The 24,794-nt window shown below is 40.5% G+C and overlaps 1 protein-coding gene across 1 annotated transcript; it reads left to right on the plus strand.

Annotated features, from left to right (window-relative positions):
- Positions 1-2,682: 2,682 nt before the first annotated feature.
- On the plus strand, positions 2,683-24,794 carry Hsd17b13 (hydroxysteroid (17-beta) dehydrogenase 13). Its single transcript, XM_005401338.1, has 7 exons — positions 2,683-3,072; positions 10,337-10,444; positions 11,372-11,503; positions 13,730-13,836; positions 14,706-14,843; positions 17,319-17,435; positions 24,509-24,794. The coding sequence occupies exons 1-7, from the start codon at positions 2,863-2,865 to the stop codon at positions 24,597-24,599; spliced, it is 903 nt and encodes a 300-aa protein (XP_005401395.1). The 5' UTR covers positions 2,683-2,862; the 3' UTR covers positions 24,600-24,794.

The following is a 24,794-nucleotide window of genomic DNA, read 5'->3' on the forward strand; positions in this document are numbered from 1 at the left end:
GACAATATGTTGCTTACACATGGAGGTCTGGTTTATTTCACTTATGAGTATGGTCTCTAGTTGTAACCGTTTACCTGTAAAAGCCTTTCTTTATAGCTGAGTAATATTCCATTATATAAAAGTACTATGATTTTTTTATCCATTCCTCAGTGGATGGACATTTGGGTTGCTTCCACAATTTAGCAATTACAAATTGTGCTGGTATAAACATGGGTGCACATATATCACTGTGATATGATGTTTTCAGATCTTCTGGGGAAATACAGAAGGGGAATAGCTGAAACCCAGCACTCTTGCAAAGGCCCAAGTCAGTCCTGCAAGCCAGGTCTGTTCTTTGTTTCCCAAAGATCTATAATGTTCAAGTTCAAGAAACTCTGTACTTTTATGTCGGAGGTTCTTATAAGTACACCATTCTCTGAGTCTGCTTTGATGAAAAAAAAATTAGAGTTTTCCCTGCCACATCAGTCTTCCCTGTAGAGAATCACGCTTCCAGCAAGTACCCAAGCCAAAGGGCTGGAGTTATACCTACCTTCTTTTCTGTTACCTCACCAAATTATTATTAGATTTATTTTTTAACATGAATTTAAACAATGGTAAAGTCAATTTTAATGACCATTGATTTGGTGATTCCCTATCACAAGTGTAATATCAGTCACTGTTCCCACATTTCTGTCTCCAGTCTGGGTCACTCCTCTCAATTCCAAACATGGGGCCAGCTGCTGTCTCAAAATCCCACTGGGGATGGCCCCAGGGCATTGCAAGGGTAAGAGAAAACAATAGGCATGCTCAGAACGCCTTTCCCTTTATTAAGATCCTAAACACTACAGGCGATTTTAGCTCAGCTGAGAGGATTGTACTGAGAGGAGCTCACACTAAAATGTAATAGGAAGAAAATGAATGACAAAGTCAAGGTACCATTATTCCCATTGGAAGAACACAACTAACTTAAAACACACTGAAGTAAATGAAACTTGCTTAGGAAAATTTTTTACTTAGGAAAATATTTTGGAATGAACCCAATGATGTCACAAGGACCATCAAACCAAAAACTTCAAAAATGGGGAAAATCAAGGCAGATTGTATGTTTCTAGCATTACTGAACCAAGCAGGGCCCCGTATTTGGCAACATGAAGATTCTGACCCCTAGAAAGCATACAGACAAACAAAAGGTCTACCAGGTATCTCCCAGGCTGAATGCTTCCAGAATCCACACTACTTGCGAACATTAACCCTTTTACTCTCTCAGTGTTTCTTAATTCTTAGATAATACAAGTACCCTGAAGTATAATAATCTAGGCCCCACTGTAGATACTAAAGCTGCTTCTCAGAAGTCTCTCAGTGGTGTGAGTTTGGCGGTATTAGTCCTCCGCTCTGCGTATCACAGTCACAGACTTTCAGCCTGGAACGGATTCTTGCACTGCAGCCCAGTGCAAGGTCTCATCTAAACCCCCATGTTAATATTTCACAGCTCCATGTAAATATCTCTGCCAGCCTTCATGCAGAATGAGGTAGTGAAGAATTCATTTTAAATAAGGAACACTCAAAGTTCAAACCGAAGCACCAGTCATGTGCTCTCCCCTGCAGCATGGTGTAGCACCAGTCAGGTGTCTCTGACTCAGGTTCCCTGACACTGAGGTTCACTAATGCTCATTCTAGTGAGGACCTCAGAATTAGATCCTCTGGGAGGTGTGTAGTCCTGAGACTCTGCCATGGGATAAATCCTTAGCAAAGCTCCGTGGTGTTCTGCCCCTCCTGTGCCAGTGAGGTGGCTGTTGAAGGCCAGCTGTCTAGAAGCCAGGAAACCAGACCTCATCAGAGGCTGTGCCTGCATGCAGGTCTTGGATTTGCAGCCTGCAGAGTGGGAGAAATCGGTCTCTTGTTTATAAGCTCCGTGGTCTGCAGTAGTGCCAGCAGCCAGCACAGATGAGATAGAAGTCACCACATTTGAGCTGAGACTTATGCCTGCTGGTCTCATGCTCCTTCCAGTATTATCACAAAGGGAGTCAATTGTTTTGTAGAACCTAAAATCTCCCTCAAACACAGAAGGTTGTGGAGAACTGAGAGTCACATGTGAGATGGTTAGCAAGCTGGAGCACAGCATGGAGACTTGGTCTTTGAGAACAAATGGATCCATAGCTAAGCTTTGTTGACCCATAAATTAAGGTGTTTTTTTTGTTTTGTTTTGTTTTTTTGGATATTGTCTCTACTTTCTCCTTTTCCCTCCATAAAAAAGAAACACATAACACACACACACACACGCACATGCACACACATACAGATTTCACAGAAAGATACCAACAGAGTTAGGCACAGTGGCACACACCCGTAATCCAGATACTCAAGAAGCTGAGGCAGGAGGATCACTGGTTCAAGTGTAGCCTGGGAAACTCGGTGACAGGCTCCCTTAAAATAAAATGAAAAGAACTGGGGGAGTGGATCAATGGCAAAGCCCCCTGGAGTCAATCCTCATACCATGGAAAAAGAAAGGAAGAAGGAAGGAAAGAGGGAAGGAAGGAAGAAAAACAAAGAACAGATACCAACAGGCCGTTAGCTGATGCAATATAGTATCTAGATAAGGATTTTTAAAGGTGAAATTTCATGCTGAAACACGTACATAACTGCTTCTCAGATAAGCGGGTCCAAAGGGCATGTTCCCTTGGGGCTCCCTCGATCTGTGCCAAGCATTCACTAGCAATTGGGATCATTGCAGAAGCCTGAGGTGTGTGTGCCCCATCAGAACACGGTCAGCAGGGCCCCATCTCTGCCGGCCCCGCCAGCGCCTGAGTACACAGCTCCTCCCAGCCCAGGGCAGAGCCATCCCTTCCCCAGGACTGCGCAGGACCGAGTCAGTACAGCTGCACCATGAACATCATCCTGGACCTCCTCTTGCTTCTGCTCATCATCAGCTACTCCTACCTGGAGTCCTTGGTGAAGCTTTTCATCCCCCGGAGGAGGAAGTCTGTGGCCGGGGAGATCGTCCTCATCACGGGAGCTGGGCACGGAATCGGCAGGCTGACCGCCTACGAATTCGCAAAACGGAAAAGCAGGCTGGTCCTGTGGGACATTAACAAGGTAATGTGTGCATCTGCCAATCCTGTCAAGTCACAAAGTACATACACAGTTTTTAAATCACTCCACTGAGCCTCTGCTTATCTTTGCATGGCTTTGTTTCAAAGTTTGATAGAGTCTCTGGAGTTTTGTTAATATATGCATGGAGTGGGTCAGAGGAAGAGCACGTACTTGAGATGGAACGGTGATTTTTGTGCCCTGGTGTGCAGGTTTATATTGGAAGATGCAGAGGCAGGCTCTTTGCAAGCTGCTTAAATCAGGCAAGTGACATAATTCCTCTCAGCCTCAGTTTTGTTATCTCTGAAATGGGGGTGATACCTCCAGGGTTGGTAAGTTATAGCTAAGGGCCAAATCTGGGCAGTGGATGGCCTAGTGAGATAAGGATGATTTTTAAATGATTATCAAAACAAAACCCACAGAAACAAAGCACATGGGATAGGAACCCTTAGTTCCTTCCCTCACATATAATCCTAAAATATTTACTAAGTAGCTAAAATCCTAATATTGCTTTGCAGAAAATTGCCAAAGCCTGAGTAAGAGGATGAGACAGTGAACATTGTAAATGCTTAAAATCACACCTGACACACGGTAAACATTAGTTGTGTCAAAATCTATGTGCAGAGTTGGCTTTCCCTTGGGTGTTTGTCTACCAGTGACAGGAAAGACAAATCTGGAAGTAGACTTTTTTTTTTCTTTTTTCTTTCCTCTCTCAGTCTTTTGTTTGTGTGTATGGTTTCTTTTTCTCTTTCTTTTGTTTTGGGGGGCGGGGTGTTGCTGCTTTGTTTTTGTTTTTCTCCTGCATTGTTTGATTTTGTTTCTATATGCGTGTGAACATGGCTTCTAGCTTCTTTATGCTTGTTGTTCTCCTCAGTCCACTGAGGGGACCCAGGGGAGATTTTCTAGGGGAAGGTTAAAGAATGTAGATGTGCAAGACATCAGCAACAACAGCAAGCAGCATGGGGCAGAGCCCAAGAGCAAGAGTAAGAGCTACCTGCGTCCTTATTGTATAATTTTTATACAGGTTGTTATCCTATGTTTACATTCTTACATAGTGTTGTAACCAGCTCATGCATGTTTACCTGTGCTCAGTCACGGTTATATAACTGCATCCCACTGTGTGCCTGTGCTAGACAAGCAGGGTCACATCCTCACATGTCCTGAGACACGCCTGAGCTTTGAAGCAGTCTGAGTGGTTCCCCACAGTTCTGTTTTATTACTCCTATTTTTTCATCCTTCTCTCTCTTCCTCCTGTCTTCTGCACCAGTTTCCCAAAATTTGTGTTATCCTCCTTTGTCCTCCAGGCTTAATTCTGATCTCTTCCTCTTCTTTTATTTCTCTATTTTCCCCCAACCCCTTTTAAATTTTCTCCTCAGAGGGTAAAATTGACATATTGAGGATTTATTTGCTGCATATGATTTTCTGGCCTGTTTTAGATTTTGTTATGTAACTCCAAGTCTAGTTCATATGGTTAAAGGTGGAAAATTCATGGTTACCTCAGTTTGTCATTTTCTAGGCTGTGTTTAATGCTACTGTTATTGCTGATTGTATGTACCACTTTATCCAAAGTAACATAATTATTCTCACCAGCTATTCTTCCTAGTATTCCAAGACTGAGATTGGCTAAGGGTCATAGAAAATACTGCAGCACACAGTGTCAAAGAACCAGGGGCTGGGGCTAAGCAGTTAGTAACTTCTCTTCCCCAACAAATTTAAGACATAGATCTTGAGACAGACTCAAAACCCTAAAACCAGCTACACCTGGAAGATACCTCAGAGAAGTAGTCATTTCCTAAGGGTTCTAGATACTAGTAATAAAGCAACTCACCATAGGCAATCTCTAAGTTTCAATCCAGGAATTAAACTAAAAAAAAAAAAAAAAAAAAAATGAGAAGACACTTAATCAAGATGTAACCCCAGACATCCAGTTCACCAAAGGCAAACCCAGTGGCAATGAGGTAGGACAATCTAAAAGCCATGCATCTGGCCTCTCTGAAGTGATAACAACAAAGCAAATGAATGAGGCTGTTGGAAAAAATCAAATCAGAAATAATTTCTCAGACAACTACAGAGATAGTGACTACAATGAAAACCATGCTTAGTGACTCTAGAGCAGATACTGATAAAAAAAAGAGGAGCTTAAGATTATGATGGAAATCATGAATGCCCAACATCAGAAAGAAATGTAATCCACAAAACAGATTCAAACAGATATCTAGGAGACTAAAAGTTCCATTGAAAATATCCACAGCAGAATGAGTGGATGTGAGGACAGGATCTCAGGTGTAGAAGACAGGCTTGCAGTTAGTGATCAAAAAAAGAAATATATGTTAAAAATAGAAAGGGACCATGAGAAACTAATCCACTAGTTTCTGGATTATGCAAAGAATAACATAAGATTGATTGGAGTCAATGAAAAAGCAGGAGATAACACAAATGATATTAAAAAAAAAAGCTGTTCACAGACATCATGGCAGAAAACTTCCCTGGCAAGGAAGAAGAATTTCACATACATGTAAGTGAGGCATATAGAACGCCAATTAGCCATGATCAAAAAAGTCTACAGCCAGGCATATATCATAGTCAAGGTTCCAGAAATTCAACATAAGAATAGAATCTTAAAAGCTGTTAGGGCAAAGAAACAAATCACCTATAAAGGAAAGCCCATCAGAATGACAAGTAACCTCTCAGCAAAAACCCTCAAGTCAAGGAGAGCTTGGAGAAAAGTATTTCAAGCTCTAAAGAGAAACAATCTCCAACCCAGATTGATGTGCCCTACAAAACTTTCTTTCAAAATTGATGGAGAAATAAGATATTTCCATGACACAGAGCAGTTGAGGAAATTTATGCCCACCAAACCAGCAGTCCAAAATGTTCTGAAGGACATTCCAGAAAGAGATAACAAGGACTACAACCTCATGAACCCCAACAGAGGGAATCCAACAGGCAAGGCAAACAATTAAACACAAGGAGGAAAAAAGGGGGAGCCAACAATAGGAAAATAACATGACAAGGATAAGTCAATACAAATTAGTTATAACCATCAATGTTAATGGTCTCCATTCACCAATCAAAGGCATAGACTAGCAGAATGGATCAAGAATCAAGGTCCAACAATATGCTGCATACAAGAAAAATAGCACTGAATACCCATATTGAGAAAACAGAGCAAGTACAAATGAACAACTTTTTTTTTTTTTTTTTTTTTTGTTTTTCTCCGGTACCGGGAACTGAACTCACGACCTTGCGCTTGCCAGGCAGGCGCTTTGCCGCTGAGCTAAATCCCCAGCCCACAAATGAACAACTTAATGGTGAACCTCAAACTTCTACAAGAAGAGCAGGCTAAGCCAAGAGCTCACATGAGGGAAGAAATTATAAAGATCAGAGCAGAAATTAATGCACTGGAGACTAAGAAAACAAGACAAAGCATCAGTGAATGAAAGAGTTGGTTTTTTGGAAGATTAAACAAAATTGACAAACCCGTACACAAACTTATTTTTAAAAAGGAAAGAAAAGACTCAAATCCATGCAATTAGGAATGAAAAGGGTGAAATCACAATGAACTCTGCAGAAATCCAGAAGATCATTTACACCTACTTTGAAAACTTGCATTCTAATAAGATGGAAAATGCAGAAGAAATGCACAGATTCCTAGATACATGTGAATTACCAAAGCTGAATCAAGAAGATGTAAAAATCCTAAATAAACCAATATCAATCAGTGAAATCAAAGATGCTATGAAAAACCTACCCACACACACACAAAAAAAATCCCATGCCCTCCTGGATTCACTGCCGAATCCTACAATATATTTAGAAAAGACATAATACCACTACTTCTCAAGCTCTTTAATGAAATTGAAGGGGAATCAACACCCTCAAATTCATTCCTGGAAGCAAGCATTACCCTGATAACAAAACTGGAGAAGGACCCAACCATTAAAGAGAACTACAGGCCAATCCTCTAGTGAATATAGATGCAAAAATCCTCAATAAGCTACTGGAAAACAGAATGTAGCAAATCATCAAGAAGATTATACACCATGATCAAGTGGGATTCATCTCAGGGATGCAAAGGTGGTTCAACACACATAAATCAATAAATGTAATACACCATATTAACAGAGCCAAGGACAAAAACCATATGATCATCTCAATAGATGCAGAAAAAGCTTTTGACAAAGTCCAGCATCCATTCATGACTTTAAAAACCCTACAGAAAATTGGAATAGATGGTCTTTATATTAATCTGATCAAAGCCATCTATGACAAACCAAAAGCCAACATCATACTAAATGAACAAAAACTGAAAGTTTTCACTTTAAAATCAGGAGCAAGACAAGGATGTCCACTCTCTCCACTCCTATTCAACATAGTCCTGGAAACTTTAGCAAGAGCAAGCACAGAAGAGAAAGAAATAAGAGGAATAACAATGGGAAAGGAAGAAGTTAAAGTATCATGACTTGCAGATGACATGATACTCTGCATAGAAGACCCCCAAAAAGCCACTAAAAAAGTGATAGATTTAATAAGCAAATTTAGTAGTGTAGCTGGATGCAAAGTCAACATTCAAAAATCAATGACCTTTCTGTACACAAGTAACAAACTCACTGAAAGGGAAATTAGGGGAACGACACCTTTCACAATAGCATCCAAAAACATGAAATCACTAGGAATCAATCTAATAAAAGGAGTAAAAGACCTCTACATTGAAAACTATAGTATTCTGCAAAAGGAGATAGAAGAGGATGGGGAGATGTGGAAAGATATCCCTTTTTCTTGGGTAGGAAGAACCAACATAGTGAAAATGGCCATACTTCCAAAACTGTTATACAGATTCAATGCAATTCAAATAAAAATTCCCATAGACTACCTCATAGAATTAGAGAAAACAATCCTAAAATTAATTTGGAACCAGAAGAAACCTGGAATAGCAAAAGAAATTCTGGGCAACAAAGGAAAGGCAGGGGGCATCACAGTCCCTGACTTGAAATTATACTATAAAGCTACTGTCATTAAAACAACATGGTACAAGCAGAAAAGCAGACCCAAAGATCAATGGAACAAACTAGGGGATGTAGAAGCAACTCCATATGTACACAGCCACCTAATCTTTGACAAGGGTGCCAAACACCTTCACTGGAAGAAAGAGAGCCTCTTTAATAAGTGGTGCTGGAAAAAACTGGTTTTCCACATGCCAGTGACTAAAACTAGACCCATATCTTTCACCATTCACTAAACTAAAGTCAAAATGGGTCAAAGATCTAAAGATTAAAATAGAAACATTAAATCTGTTACAAGATAGAATAGGTAAACCTCTTGAAGATATTGGTGTAGGTCAAGACTTTATGAATAAAACCCCAATCACAGAGGAACTATCACAAGGAATCAACAACTGGGATCTCATCTTATTGAAAAGCCTTTTCACAGCAAGAAAAACCACCAACAGAGTGAGAAGACAACCCACAATGTGGGAAAAAATGTTTGCCAGCTGTTCCTCAGACAAAGAATTACTATTGGGAACATATGAAGCACTTAAAAAAAAATCAGACCTTCAAAATTCAAAGACCCGGTCCAGAAGTGGGCATCTGAGATAAATACACACTTCTCAGATGATAAAATACAAACAGCAAATAAATACATGAAAAAATGTTCAACATCTCTAGTCATTCAAGAGATGCAAATTTAAGCAACACTGAGATTCCATCTCATTCAAGAAAGAACGGCTATTATCAAAAAGTCAACCAATAACAAATGTTAGGTCATGGGGAAAAAGGAACCTTTCTCCACTGTTGGTGGGAGTGTAGACTTGTGCAACCACTATGGAAATCACTGTGGAGATTCCTCAAAAAGCCAGGGTTGTAGATGCCATTTGGCCCAGCTATTCCCCTACTGGATATCTTCCCAGAAGAATTTAAAACATCATATCATAGCATCCATGATATGTGAGCACCCATGGTATGTGTGCACCCATGTTTATAGCAGCACAGTTTGTCATAGCTAAACCTTAGAAACAACTGAAGTGCCTATCAACTGAGGAATGGATAAAAAAGATGTGGTCTTTTTATACGATGGAGTACGAAGGATAAACTGGAGACATTTATAGGTAAATGGATGCAACTCAAAACCATACTCATAAGTGAAATAAACCAGACTTGAACATGTAAACGTTGTATAAACTCTCTAGGGTGAAAACCTGAAAGAGTAAGTAAGATTCAAAATGTACAATAGATATTGTAAAATGGGAAGAAACTGTTCAAAAGGAAAGAGAAACTGGGATGGGGAAAAGGAGAAAAGAAGCAAGAGAAAAGCTTAAAAATATATATATATATATATATATATATATATACATGATACTTAAGAGAGTTATACTATCACTGAAAAAGAAAGGTTTGTGCTAATATTGCTTGGACAATTAAATGCCTATAGCTGGTACTCTGAGTAACTAATTTAAAGATAACTATAAGCAATGTATTAACCACTGTTACCCTCCTATTATCGTGTTTTGAAATTTTGTTTTATTTTTTTTGTCTTTGAAACAATTTTTTTAGAGCTAGCCTGAACTACATAGACCTTGTTTCAAAACAACAAAAAACTAAAACATTGCTGTCTCCTGGGGTGCACACATGATCCCTCTGCACATGTCTCTCTAGTAAGGATACCTCTTTCCCTTCCCTTGCCAGAAGGATATAGCACAATACTCAAGAAAAGTATGAAGGGTAGACTATATATTTTAGAATTTTTAGTTTAGAATTGTAGGTTGTGCTCGGTGCCATGCACCTGTAATTGCAGTACTCAGGAGGGGGAGGCAGGAGGATCATGAGTTCAAGGCCACGCTGAGACCCTGTCTTTGGAAAAAAAATTAGAATTGCTGCTCAGCACCCTGCAGCCTGCTACCTAGTTAGTGCTCAAATAATCCCTGAATCTTCTCCGAACCCAAATATCGCTTTCTCTGATACCGCAAAGCGCCACGTGCTCAGGCCCCAAAAGCAACTTCCCTCTGAGAAGCTGCCTCCTGGGGCACCTCCAGGGCAAGCTAAAATGCTGGAAAAATGAAAACAGAGGCGTTTTCTTTGCTTTTTCTTTTATGCTCATCTGAGCCTCCGCTGGTCAAAAGTCAGGCATAATCCAATTGCAGGCGAGTGACAAGCAGTCACTCTTAGGAAACTTTCTTACACCGAAGGGCACCTTCTAGATATCTTTAGGAAAGCCACTTTGCCAGTGTCTTCTTCCTTCGCTCTTTCCTGAAATCTGGTTTTCCCAACGACAGCCGGGGGTTGAGGAAACGGCAGCTGAATGCCGGAAGCTTGGGGCCACGGTGCACGCCTACGTAGTGGACTGCAGCAACAGGGAAGAGATCTACAGCGCGGTGGCCCAGGTGAGACGCCCTGTCACCAGTGTCGTCAGGGGCTTCGTGGCTGCCCCACTTGGGGAGCATGAGCAGGCACCGAATGACGGGCTGCCTGCTTTAAAGTAGACTTTAGCCATTCAACAAAATGGCAACGTGATCAAAGCGCTCGCATAGCAATGCAATTTTTTACTTCTACATATTTGTAGTACATAATGATTACATTCATCACGGGGAATTAGTAAATGTACATAACACATCTCTATTCTTTTTTTCCCTTTCACCTCTGTTTTTGTTTTTGTTTTTGCTAGCGTCAGATTTATTTATTTACGTCTTTACCAAGTTAATTATCATAAACACAGATTAACAGCCAGATTAACAAGCTAAAATACATAGAAATACATAAGCTAATTATACTAAGTCAAGGAACAATTTTAGATTCATTGGCCATGCTGGGTTCAAGTAATTTTTTCTCTCTGTTTCTTCCACATTCTCTGTCTTTTATTTTGCCCTTTACTTATCCTTTGGATTTCTCATGTAAGAGACGCCATGCAATAGTTAAACTTGTGTGTCTGATTTATTTCACTTAACATTATGGTCTCAGGGTGCAGCCATTTTTCTACAAATGGCTGAAGTTTCTTCTTCTATCAACGCAAATGTTAATTTTACTGCATTGATAAGTTTCCAAAATTCATGGTGTACTAAGTCTCTGAATCTACATATTAAAAAAAAGTGAACCCCTGTGTTTCATCTCCAGTACTACCCAAAAAGTTATGGTAATTTTTATGGCAATTTTCCCTGCACATCCACTGTTTGAGCTGGAAGCTCTCTCATGCCTAAACTCTGAGAGACCTCACCCAGTAGAATAAAAAAAAAATCTAATCCCTGGTGATAGCAGTCTCAAAACTCGGAGTTTGTATAACATACCCGGTGAATGTATTCTTTGAATTTTCAAAGGTGAAGAAAGAAGTGGGTGATGTAAGCATCTTGGTAAACAATGCTGGAGCAATATACCCAGCGGATCTTCTCAGCACCAAGGATGAGGAGATTGCTAAGACGTTTGAGGTCAACATCCTAGGACACTTTTGGGTGAGTGTGAGGCTGGTGAGTTCCTGTCTGACACTTTCTCTGAAGACACATGGAGTGCATAGTTGAGTTCACCTACTTTTGAGTGGGAAAATGGCCAAGTAATTGCCTTAAATCGGGGCTTGTCTAATTTGTTTGAATAGAAAAGCCACAGAGGCCCTCAGAGAGGGCACAAAGTTTGGGAGGGTCACTGTACCCCAGAGTATAAACCACTGGTCTCTCTTGTCCACCAGTTTCCAACACAAATCCTGGCATGTACATAACTCCAGCAAATAGGTGTAGAGTTTTGCTGGGGTGCTCATGGTCCACCTTCTCAATGTATTAGAGGAAATACACACACTGTACACTTATCTGTGACCTCCTTTCCTGGGGTTTTAGAACCGAACAACAGCAGAAGGAATTACTCAGAGATATGCAGGCAGTGGGCACATTTCTGGGTGGGACGCTCAAATAATTCCTAAACCCATGGAATGCTGGACTTAGAACTATTACTCAAGAAAGCTCTTGAACTTGGGTTTGATTTGGTTTGGTTTGGTTTGGTTTGGTTTGGTTTGGTTTGGTTTGGTTTGGTTTATGTGCAGTAGTGGGGATTGAACCCAGGACATTCACACTGAACTATATCCCCACCCCTTTTTAAAAATATTTGAGACAGAGACTTGCTGAGCTGCTAAACTGCCAAGCTTGTGCTTGAACTTGCCATCCTCCTGCCTCTGCCTCTCAGAGTACTGAGGTTACAGGCATGTGCCACCATGTCTGGCTTAGTTACTTTTGTGGGAGACTGAAAAACAAACCTCAACTGTCCTTGTACAAAGAATCTATCTTCTCAATGCTAGTGTAGAACCTAGGGCAACCCTGGATTCATTCTTTTTTTCTTTCTTGATTTTTTTTTTCTTTTTTCTCTTTACCTTGTTTTTTAGAGACAGGGTCACACTGTAGCCCAGGCTGGCCTGGAACTTATGGTGATCCTCCTGCCTCAGTCTCCTGAGTGCAAGAATTACAGGTGTGTGTCACCATGCCTGGCAACCTTGGATTCTGGAAGAGAGAAGGAAAAAGAAGATGTGCCTCCCACACACATGCTAATAGGAGTTGGTTATCATGCCCACCATACTACACAGAGATCCCATATATTACTTAGCTACAGCTGCATAACAAGTTATACCAAAGTTCCCAGCACTCTAGGAAGCTGAGGTAGGAGAATCACATGTCTGAGCCCAGCCTGAGCAACTTAGCAAGACCCTGTCTCAAGAAAAAATAAAAGGAGGAGGGAGTTGGGCATATAGCTCAGAAAGAAGGCCCTACATTCAGTCCCCAGTAGCGCTCCCCTTAAAGGCAGCAATAAACATGCAGTTCTCCTCACAGTCTGTGCGTCAGGGGTCTGCAGATGGCTTGGTCTGGCAGCTCTGGCTCTACACATTTGCATAGGGTCTTATAGAATGCTATTGTTAGTGGCACAATCCTGGCCTGGAAAGCGCAAGGTCCTGAGTTTGATGCCCAGTACCAAAAAAAAAAAGAATTCATGAAATGCTATTGTTATTTTTTGTAAAGCATTAAATCCTTTTGGAGAAAAAGACTTTTGTCTCCTGCAGCATATACACATAATATGTAATATTCCAAATAGAGAGGGAGGGAACTACTTATGATGTGTGACAGTTGTGAGCCAGTGTAGAACTCTTAGCTTAGTCTACTGACCTATCTCAATTATAGGCACATTCATTCATAGGAAGGAAAAAGCCCCAAACCAAACACAATCACACAATACCAGCTTACCATACAGCATCCCATTATTCCTGAAAACTGAACTCCTCCCTTAATCTTATTATTCAGGGTTGAGGTTATAGCTCAGTGGTACAGTGCTTGCTTAGCGTATATGAGGCACAAGGTTTGAACTCCATCACCACAAAAACAATGATAATAATGATGCTGTTCACCTGACATACCCACAAAGGCACTCTCTGGTCCCCCCTGAGTGAAGAAGGGGGAATAGTAAGATGGGATCCTGGCATGTGACATGGGGAGGACCACATTCAACAGCGGCCCAAACCCATACAGGTTTCTCTTTTTCATTTCTGGCTTTTGTGTAGACTTGTGTGGCGTGGACTCTTGGCAAGTATTTCATTCCACTGTCAAAACTCTCTCAGATGCCATTCTGTCTTGAGAAAAACAAACTATCTTAATTGGAAAACTGATGCCTGTGTCGTTGCTTCTCTTTTTTTCTGCATTGACCTGAAGATCACAAAAGCACTTCTTCCATCGATGATGCAGAGAAATTATGGTCACATTGTCACGGTGGCTTCAGTGTGTGGTCACGGAGTGATCCCTTACCTCATCCCATACTGGTGAGCGTTTCCCGCCAACGGAGCTGTATATTTCTGTACTTTTAAGGGATGATTAGACTTCAGATTCTAATGCTCATAGCATGGTAATTTGGATTTGCAGAATTTATACATTAGGGTAGACTAATTTTTAAATGATTTCCAAAGCAATGAAACGGGTAGTAATTTTATTTCAAATATTTGTAGAGTTCTGAAAACTTTGTAAAGCAGTATAAGAAAAGGATCCTCCCAAAGATGTTTCCATTCTATCCTGGAATGAGCTGGTGTTGATCAGAGAAAACACATAGACTTAAGCAAAACATTCAGAAGTTAAAATGAAAAAAAATCTGTGCCATGGCACAGGGGCCCAAAACCAATATAAGCCAACCAGAGAGGCGTTGGAGCAAAACATTTTCCAGTGTGACTGCAATGGAAGTGTGTGTGAGCATGTGTGTGTGAGAGAGACACACAGAGATAGACAGAGGTACAAGGTCTTTATAGAACTTGCCCAGAGATACAAAACAAAATGGCGGAATCCAACTCCAAATGTGCACAATAAATCAGACCTGCATGCAACATACCCCAGAGTTTCCTGGTTCCCAGCCAAGTTAAGATCCAAGTGACAAATGGCAAATTGGGCTGGGAGTGTTGCCTAGGTTTAGAGTACATGATGGACATGTTCAATCTCCAGCCCCAAAAAGAAATTTGATACAATCAAAATTCTGTTTAGTCCTATGTGAAAATGAACGGCCACTTATCCTCTTGAAAAAAATCACAAGTGAATAGTTTGGGGGGGGTGGTTATTCTCTAATCCTGTCATGTTGCCTTCTCATAGAAAGCTGAGGACTGTCTCACTGACTTGTAACCAAAGGTGGTTGATGGTTCTCTTGCAGTTCCAGCAAATTTGCTGCGGTTGGTTTTCACAGAGCTCTGACAGCGGAACTTGAAGCCTTGGGGAAAACTGGCATCAAAACCTCATGTCTCTGCCCTGTTTTTGTGAACACCGGGTTCACCAAAAACCCAAGCACCAGGTGAAGTCAAAATCCCTTCAGGATGGAAAAATAGCTTAAGAAATTTATAACAACTGTGTGAGAAACTTGTAGGCAACTGAAAAAATGGAGAAACAAAAAATATTTTTCCTTACTAATGGTATTGTATTAGCTTCCCTTTGAACTTAAACAAAGGGGGAAAACATCTGAGGGACTAGCAGGGGTGACTGGCTGCCCGTGAGTTAGGCAGAAGAGAAGCCAGCCCACACCCCAGTGCCAGGAATGGCCAGGGTCGTGGGTGGGGGACAGGGGTCACCTACTTTGGGAACCACCTCTCCAAGATGAATGCCACCTAACGTCCCACCACTGGTTCATCCTCTTCCAATAGAGTATATGGAACTGCAAGGGTATGTACCACTTTTATATCATCCACAGCGCTGGCCCCTCTGCTAACATAAAGTATGCTAACATTTTCCAAATTTGCCTGGAAGCAAATGTTCAGAGGTTCTTCCTGAGATAGGCTCTTCCTGAGGGGAGCTTCAAGGACGAGGTGTGGTGTTTTGTTTTGTTTCATTTGACAAGCACGCCAGGTGAGTCTGGAAGCACATTTAGAAAACGTTGGTCTATAAAGCATACTCTTGGGCATGTGATAACTGTCACCATCCTGTCCTTAAAAGTGTGCATGTTCCTAGGAGCAGCAAGAAATTAGTCCCTAGGTCATTAGTCAAGGTGAACAGCTGCAAGAGCTTTGTCTCTGGTGAGAGGATCTGAGACCATCAGAGAGGAAAAGTGCGTCCCCAGGGAGGAAGAAGAAAAGCATAAAGTGAAATCAAAGCCCTGAAATTCAGCCATTAGCTCCAGACCGGGGTCTGCTGCTGGTTAACAACATGCATTAAGTCTTCCTGGCAGAAACCAGTTATGACTAAACAGGAATTTGGTCTAAATATAGCTAATCGATGCTCTTGAACTCGGCTGCCTTTGAGCCTGTTGAATCTTAAGCTCAGTTAACTGCTGCAGCTGGAGTGTCTCCCCGCACTGGAGTCTTCTGTAGACCTTAGGTACTGAGCAGGGGTTCAAGTCTGTGTGAGTAGCCGGGGATATAGCTCAGTAGCACAGCACCTGCCTGGCAAGTGCAAGGTCCTGAGATCAATTCCTGATACGAAAAAAATTTAAAAAGACGTGAAACCAATAACTTAGCTGGGCGTGGTGGCACACGCCTGGAATCCCAGCACTTGGGAGGCTGAGGCAGGAGGATCATTGCGAGTTCGAAGCCAGCCGGGGCTACAAAGTGAGTTCAAGCCCAGCTTGAACTGCATAGAGAGACCCTGTCTCAGGAAGACAAAAAGAAAAAAGAAAAAAAGACCGTGAATAAACCGTAGTACCACTGCAACTGCTGGCTATTCTCTTAGGTAGGAAATTAGGCCCACTAAAAATTCTCCTGATGAGTACTAAGGCTTGGCATCTGCAGCAGATGAGGAAAGGAAGGGCACTGTGATCCTGGCTGGTGGGGTTTTGGGATAACCACAGGGGCAGACAGGCAGTCCTAGGACTGTTCTCACCTACACTGCAGGATTCTGAATCTCCTCCACAAGGGCTGACATTGATACGCTAATGTCAGTTTGACCCTAAGACTGGCTTGAAGACTTCAGGTGAATACAATTAGTAAGAGAAAACAAAGAACCCAATAATTTAGAAAAATATTGGTTTGTATTACTCTGCCGGCTTGCCATCGGGTGCCATGGAAACGTCATTTGCATAACAATCTGCAGTAAGTCACAGAATATCTCAGGGAATGAAATTTTAACCTTCGCTGCTTACCTATGCTTTAATTTTGTCATCACTTTATACTGTTGGGCAGTTCTATACGCTGCTTGTGGATATGAGTGCTTCTCAAGTTAGTCTTTAGACAGGGAGGGTTCTAATGTAACATTCCTTGTGCAAATCTTAAATTCCCATTAAACTGAGATAGGCAAGTCAGAGGCAAATCTCAAGCACTTAATGCCCTCAAAACAAGCTCTCCGGAAAACCCCTCCAGAGAGGCACATTTAGCTATAGAATATCTTCTTTGTACCCAACAGACTTTTGAGATGTCACGTGTTCCCTTCCCACCACATGATCAATCCTACCCGTTCTTCTTTGTTCTCTGGGTCCTCTGTTACTTAATATCTCAGGCTTCTCTACTATTTGGGGGGTGTGGGTACCGGGAATCGAACTCGGAACCTCGAGCTTGGCAGGCAGGCGCTGTGCTGCTGAGATATATCCCCGGCCCCTGTCCACTACTTTGATATTTTTACTAGGTGAGCTAAGAAACACTCCTGCTGGATATAAAAGTATAAGTCTGTAATACCATAACAGTGCGTGTGTAGGGAGGAGGGAGATGGCTTTTGTACTGTGACTCTGGGAACACGTTAATTCTAAATAATGGAGAACAGATAAGGCTAATGCCCAGCGGCCAATCAAACCAGTAAGTACATGAAATTTGAAAACTAGGAATAACTTTTTTCCTTGTAATTTCAGATTGTGGCCTGTATTAGAGACAGACGATGTCGCAAGAAGTCTGATAGACGGGATACTCACCAATAAGAAGATGATTTTTGTCCCGTCATACCTCAGCATTTCTCTAACGCTGGAGAGGTAAGTACCGCACAGAACTCCTGTGATGCTAAGATAGAAACAGAATGAGCATTGCCGGCAGCTGTGGAGGTTGCTATGGAAACCCTCCATCAACATTCCTTCTGCTGTTGCCTCACTTCTAAAGAAAGGGAATGATTCCTTTTTTCCACTCTATCTACTATCTCTGTCCAATCTTTGCTGAAGACTATCCAAGCCGGAGGAAAGACAGTTCAAAACCATCATCATTCAGCGCCTGCCTGGCAAGCGCAAGGTCGTGAGTTCTATTCCCGGTTCTGGAAAAAAAAAAAGAAGTGAAAAACAGCATATATAGTGATGTAGTTCATAAAAGCTCAATGTTTTAAAGGGCCTCTGGGATTTTGGATGAGACTGCACTGAGTCTGAAAGCCAATTGGAGAAAAACTGATCTAGTATTAATCATATCGAGTCATCCAATCCTAGAACACACTCCAGCTCTCCTTTTATTACCCTCTTTGAAATCTTTAGGCAGTACTTTGTAGTATTTGGTGTTGAAGTCTTACACATCTTTCATCAAATTTACCCCAAAATATGTCATGGTTTTGATGCTATTGTTAATGGCATTAAAATTGTTGTTGGTATATGTTTGTGATGCATAGCAAATGCATTCATTCATGGAATTGAAACTTATACATATTGTATCTTGACCCTTTTTACTTCCCATACTATTTTACATCCCCACCCACAATGTAGAAGAGTTCCTCTTTCCTGACAACCTCCCACACACTTGTTTTATTGTTTTGTTTATTTTGTTGTTTTTTTTAAAAAAAAATTCTGATGTTTCCCCTTCTTTCTGGACTAAGGTGGAATTTTAGTGTTGTGATTTGCATTTCTCCAATGGCCAAAGATGTTGAACAGTGTCATATTTACTGGTCTCTTGTACTTCTTTTCTGGGAAGTGTCTATTTCAGTTGCCCATTTTTTCATTGGGTCTTTTATTTTTGGGGGGGGGTCTAACTTTTTTGAGTTCTTTGTATATTCTAGAAATAATCCTTTATCCACGGAGTAGGTGGCAATTTTTCCTCCATTCTATAAACCATCCTTCCCTCCTGTTATTTCCTTTGCTGTGCAGAAGCTTTTAAATTTGACGTAATCCCATTTGTTAATTCTTTGTACTATTTCTTGTACAATTGGAGTTCTGTTCAGAAAGTCCTTGCCTATGCCTATGTCCTCACAACTTGTATCTAATTTATCTTCCAGCAGATTCAGGTTTCTGTTTTCACATCTAGGTCTTTGATTCATTTTGTTTTTGTTTTTCTTCCAGTACCAGGAATCGAACTTACGACATTGCGCTTGCCAGGCAGGCGCTGTGCCGCTGAGATAAATCCCCAGCCCCTTTGATCCATTTTGATTTGACTTTCACACAGGTTGGGAGATAGGGGTCTGGACTCCATCTTCTGCATGTGTGTGACCAGTTTTCTGAGCACTATTTATTAAAGAGGATAGCTTTCCCAGCATGTGTTTGTGGCCCCTTTCTCAAAGATTAGATGGCCGAAGGTGCCTGGCAGTGTTTCTGCATCCACAAAACATAATTATCTTCCTCATTGTCTATTGTTAATATATGTTTGACTTCTGCATTTTGATTTTGCCTCCTTGCAAAACATTCTAAACATTTAATTTGCTAAAGTGGCTAAGTTGTTTTGCAGATTCCATCAGATTTTTTTTGACATAGTCATTTTACCTACAAAAGGATACTTTTAGTTTTCCTTTACATACCTCCCCATCTTGAATTCCCAATTCAACACTGAACAGGTCTCATGCATCCAAGTGTTCTTGCTGATCTTAAGAGGAGAGTCCTCACTCTTTCAGTAGTAACTATGATGTTAGCTGTAGAACTTTTCTTCACAGATGCCCTTTATCAGGTTGAGGAATTTCCTTTCTTTCACTGCCTTGATGAGAGTTGCTATTGTTGTTAATCAAGTGGATAGAGATTTAGCCAAATACTTTCTCTGAATTTTTTGAGGTTATACAGTCTTTCCATTTTAAGTTTGTTAATATCATGAATTACAGATTCATTTGAAAGGATAAACCAAGCCAGCAGTGTATCTTTGTCTGATTTTGTATCTAAGCAACACTGGCCTAGCAGAATGGACTTGAGAGTATTCTTCCTCTGGAAGAGTTTTTATAGGATTGGTATTATTTCACCCTTCAACCATTTTTTTGGCGTAGTGCAGTTTGAACCCAGAGAGCCAAAACATTCTGAGCTATATCCAGAGCCAATTTAGTATTTACTTATTTATGTACTTATATTTATGTATGTATTTTATTTACTTACTTTTGTAGTTATACAGACTCTTGCTAAGTCGCCCAGGTTGGCCTCAGCCTTGCCACTCTCTGGCTTCATTCTCCTGAGTAGCTGGGATTATAGGTGTTGTGCACCACCAGGCCAACTTCCTTAAATATTTGATAGAACTCACTAGCAAAGCCACTGGGCTTGTGATTTTCTCAATGGGAAAGTTTTTAATTACACATCACAAAGGGATATTCCGACTACTTATCTATTTCTTGTAATGTGACTTTCAAGGAATTTTCCTATTTCGTCTAAGTTGTCAACTATGGTGGCATAAAATTGTGCATAACATTATCTTACTATCCTTTATATCTTTTTTGGCTTTTAATATGTAATTCTTTTACTCTGTGAAAGATCACTAAATATACAGAACAAAACTTTCCCTTTTTAAAACTAATGTGAAAAACCCATATTATCACCTACACTTAAATACTATACTCTATAGTTGATTATTACTTAGGCATAGGGCTGGGGATTTAGCTCAGTGGCAAAAGCGCCTGCCTAGCAAGCGCAAGGTCGTGAGTTCGGTTCCCGGTACCTGAGAAAAACAAAAACAAAAAACAAATACTTAGGCATAAGTCCAACAATGTATTCTTTTAACTGTTTAAGCAAAAAAACAGAAAGTTTATCAGAGACTTCTTCTGCACCATCCATCTCAAATGATCACGGCAGATCTCTACTGAGCAGAATGTCTGGAGAAAGGAAATCATTACCTGTGGGAGATGGCTTTAGTTTTAATTTTTCACCCCTCAAAAGTGTAAATATACAGAGATGGACCCTTCATAGAAATCAAGAACAACTCAATCAGCGTAAGCTCGTTTCAAAAGTAGAACGGCACAGGTGTACGGCACAATGTGGTTGCTTTAATGATTCTGAACCTTGCACCACACGGGCCGGTGTAAAGTTTGTACTTGGATTTCACAGACATCTTAATTCCACCAGCCCTGCTCCAACAATACAGGAGGAAGCGGTGTGACACATAAAAATCAGGCCTGTTTGGCACAACGATACAGCTAGGGAAAATAAGCAGGGTGGCGCCCAGCCGAGTATTTCCACTGGCTAACTGCCCTTTCTTTTTTTTTTTTTTTTTTTGGTTTTTCTCCGGTATCAGGAACCGAACTCACGACCTTGCGCTCGCCAGGCAGGCGCTTTTGCCGCTGAGCTAAATCCCCAGCCCCAACTGCCCTTTCTTAAGGGACCTGGAACACGGTGAGGGAATTTCTAGGTTTAGAGCACTAAAGAGCCAGGGTGCCAAGGCTGCCCAGACCCTCCGGTGGAGCCCCGCTGCCAGGCGCCCTGTGCACTGCCCCAGCCTCTGCCTGGCCTCAAACTCATCCACGTGCTGCTTGGTGTTGCCCTGGCGGATCTGGCACAGGGTCTGATATTTGTCCTGCCCTTGCCTCGTGCTCTTGTTATGGATGATGTCCTTGTGGGTCCTCTTGTGCTATGCCTCAGTGCCCACTGCTTAGTCTTTCTCCATGTCTACTTCCTTCAGCCTCTGGAAACCACTGTCCCAGACTTGGATTCTATAAGTTAGACTACTTTTAGATACCTCATGGAGTCAAATCATGTTATCCTTCTGTGACTAGCTTTTGTCACCTAGCATAATGTCCTCAAGGCTCATCCATGTTGTATGTTGCAGAATCTCCTTCTTTTATGAGTCTGAATAATATATCCCATTGTATGTATATCAGATTTTTTCAAAAACAGGCCTTTACTGCTATTAATTTCCCCCAGTGTGTTGCTCTTCTTCTGTCCCACAAATTTCAACGTATTATGTTTTCATTTACATTCTCTTCAAAATATTTTATGATTTCCTTTTTGTATCATGGGCCATTTAGTATATCTTTTCATTTCTTTATTTGGGTATTTCCTAGAGATTTTCCCATTCTTTGGTTCTAATTTAAGTCATTATATGACCTGAATATTTTAAGTGTATTAAGATATGCTTTATGGTCCAGAGCATATCATGTCTTGGTAAGTGTTCCACAAGCACCTGAAAAGAATGAATATTCTACTGTTTTTGAGTGTTCTACAAATATCATTTAGGTCAAATTAGTTGACAGAGTAGTTCAGCTTTTCAATATCATTACTATTTTTTTGTCTACTTGTTCTATCAATTATTGAGAGAAAATGTTTTAAATCTCCAACTATAGTTATAAATTTGTCTATTTGTCTTTGCATTTCTGTCAGTTGTTGCTTCATATATTTAGAAGCCCTGTCAATATGTAAACAAATACAGGTTTATATCCCTCAGGTTAATTGACTACTTTGTCAGTTTTAAATCACCTTGTTGATCCAAAGTAATATTCTTTACTTTGAAATCTCCTTTCTCTGGTATTAATACAGCCAATTCAGCTTCTTTAGATTAATTTTATCTTATGTTTTCGTCTAACCTTTTACTTTTCATTTATTCCCATATGCTGTGTTTTCTTGTAGGCAGTATATAGTTGGGTTTTGTGTGGGGAGATTAAATCCAATTTGACAATCTCTGCCTTTTAACTGAAGTAGTTAGACCACATATGTTTATTGTGGTTATGTTATAGCTAGATTTAAAGTTATCATCTTGCTATTTATCTTCTATTTGTCCCATCTCCTGGTTTTTCTTTTTTTTCTTTACCTCTTTTTGGGTTGACTGAATATTTTCATATTTCCATTTTGTCATCTCAGCTGTTTTATTTTAGTTATTCAGAGTTTATACTATGCATTTTTAATTTGTCACAGTAAAATTTCAGTGATATTGTACCATTTTTTGTACAGTCCAAGAGTCTTACAATGAAATACCTCCTGCTGCACTCTCCCAGGCCCTTGCACCCCAAGACAGTAAGAATACCATGAATCTCATTTCCTACAGGACTCAAGTTGGCCATATTATTGTGGAAAAATTCTAAAATCATAGCAGACAATTCATCTAACCATCATCATAAACATACTTATTCTGATAAGAGTTGGAGAACAGTAGCCCTGAACATATAAAGGGGTCTCAAAATCAAGCATTATTGGGAAGCTTTCATGGTGTTTTGTGGTTTAGCAACAAGGACATCTCATTAGTTTTTGCACTTAACTCCTGTTACAGAGAGACACAATTTTGTGAGCAGAAGCAGTTACTATCAGTGCAAGTTCGAGACCATACAAAGAGTATGGGGGTCTCTTTGTGTGAATAGTCTAAAGGCCCACACAAGTTCTCCTCTTGCCAGTGTCCATCTCCCAGCCAGATCTTCCCTGCTGCTCTGCTCCTCCACCCATCTTCCAATCCCTCACCCCAAGACAGAGAACTAAATCTTGCATTAGTAAGTACCAAAGTGATTTTCACCATGACTTTCTTGCAAAACACATTATCTCTGCCCCCTTACATTCACTCATATTCTGTCATCTTATCCATCCTTGAACATCAAGCTGTCCTTTTCAAGCTTTCCTCTGCTTTTCCAGCTCATGTTAATCCTCCTCACTGTTCCAGCCTGATATTTTCCAATAACTCTTTAAAGCTAGCCATTCAGCTAACTAATAGGTTTCTCAAAGACAGTAGCTATTTTTTCAGCACTTTAGTGTATCTTTATACATAATACATAACAGGTATTCAGTACATACCATTAAAGAGAGGTACAGAGATGCACAGAGTGGACTCTTGTGTTTGTGAGCTCTTGGCATCAAGATTAATTAACAGGGCCGGGCCTGGTGGTGCACGCCTGTAATCCCAGCACTCGGCAGGCTGAGGCAGGAGGATCATTGCAAGTTTGAGACCAGCCTGGGCTACAAAGGGTGCTCAAGGCCAGCCCGAACTGCATAGTGAGACCGTCTCAAAAAGGCAAAAAAAAAGAAAAAAAAACAAAAGATTAATTGACAGTTTCAGCAATAAGTTCAGACCTCCAGTTTTAGATCATTGATGACATTAGATTTTATATTATTTTACTAAAATAAGATGAAAGAGTAAGAAGAGTCTTCCTCTTTTTGTTTTTTTTTTTTGTTTTGTTTTGTTGTTTTTTTTTTCTGGTACCGGGAATCGAACTCACTACATCCCACTTGCCAGGCAGGCGCTGTGCTGCTGAGCTAAATCCCCAGCCCCAAGAAGAGTGTAATGGATCAGCCTTTCTTTATATTTTCATACAATTTGAACTATTAAGTTGACTACTTTGTCATTTTTAAATTATATCTTGTTGATCCCTGGTAACATTCTTTGCTTTGAAATCTCATTTGTCTGCTATTAATATAGCCAATTCAGCTTCTTTAGATTAATTTTATCCTATGTTTTCATCTATCCTTTTACTTTTTGTTTGTTCCCATATACTGTGTTTTCTTGTAGGCAGCATATAGTTGAGTTTAGTGGGGTTTTTATTAAATCCAGTCTGCCTTTAATTGAAGTAGTGAGACCATGTATGTTTAATGTGATTATGATATAGTTAGATTTAAAGGTATCAGTAATATTAAGGGAGATGGGGAGAGAAAAAATAGAGGTAAATTAAATCTCACGGCATTTAAAAGCTGACAACGGGGCTCTGTTTTGGTTTTTTCTTTTTTGGTTTTTTCTCCGGTACCAGGAACCGAACTCACGACCTTGCGCTTGCCAGGCAGGCGCTTTTGCCGCTGAGCTAAATCCCCAGCCCCAATGAGAATTGAACTTTTTTTTTTGTTTTTTTTTTTTTCCTCTGGTACCAGGAACCGAACTCACGACCTTGCGCTTGCCAGGCAGGCGCTTTTGCCGCTGAGCTAAATCCCCAGCCCCGGGGCTCTGTTATCAAAGATTTTAAACTGAATTTTTTTCTTTGATATAGGTTTCTTCCTGAACGTGCTTTGGCAACTCTCAGTCGTATACAGAATATTCGATTTGAAGCGGTGGTTGGCCACAAAACCAAAACACATTGATACATCCCAGAGATGTAAAAGCATTCATGACTTGAGTCTACGTTTGGAGTCAATGCTTCAGTTCTTCCTTTCATACTTTTCAGGGCTTTAATATTAAAACATTTTGGCATTACCAGCAATCCAATCAACAAGACCATCTTCCTGTTTTCAAAAATAGACAACTGTGAGAAATAAATCTCTACTGTTCATAAACAA

Source organism: Chinchilla lanigera, unplaced genomic scaffold (genome assembly GCF_000276665.1).
Source record: "Chinchilla lanigera isolate Chin_1 unplaced genomic scaffold, ChiLan1.0 scaffold00073, whole genome shotgun sequence".
NCBI classification, from domain to species: domain Eukaryota; kingdom Metazoa; phylum Chordata; class Mammalia; order Rodentia; family Chinchillidae; genus Chinchilla; species Chinchilla lanigera.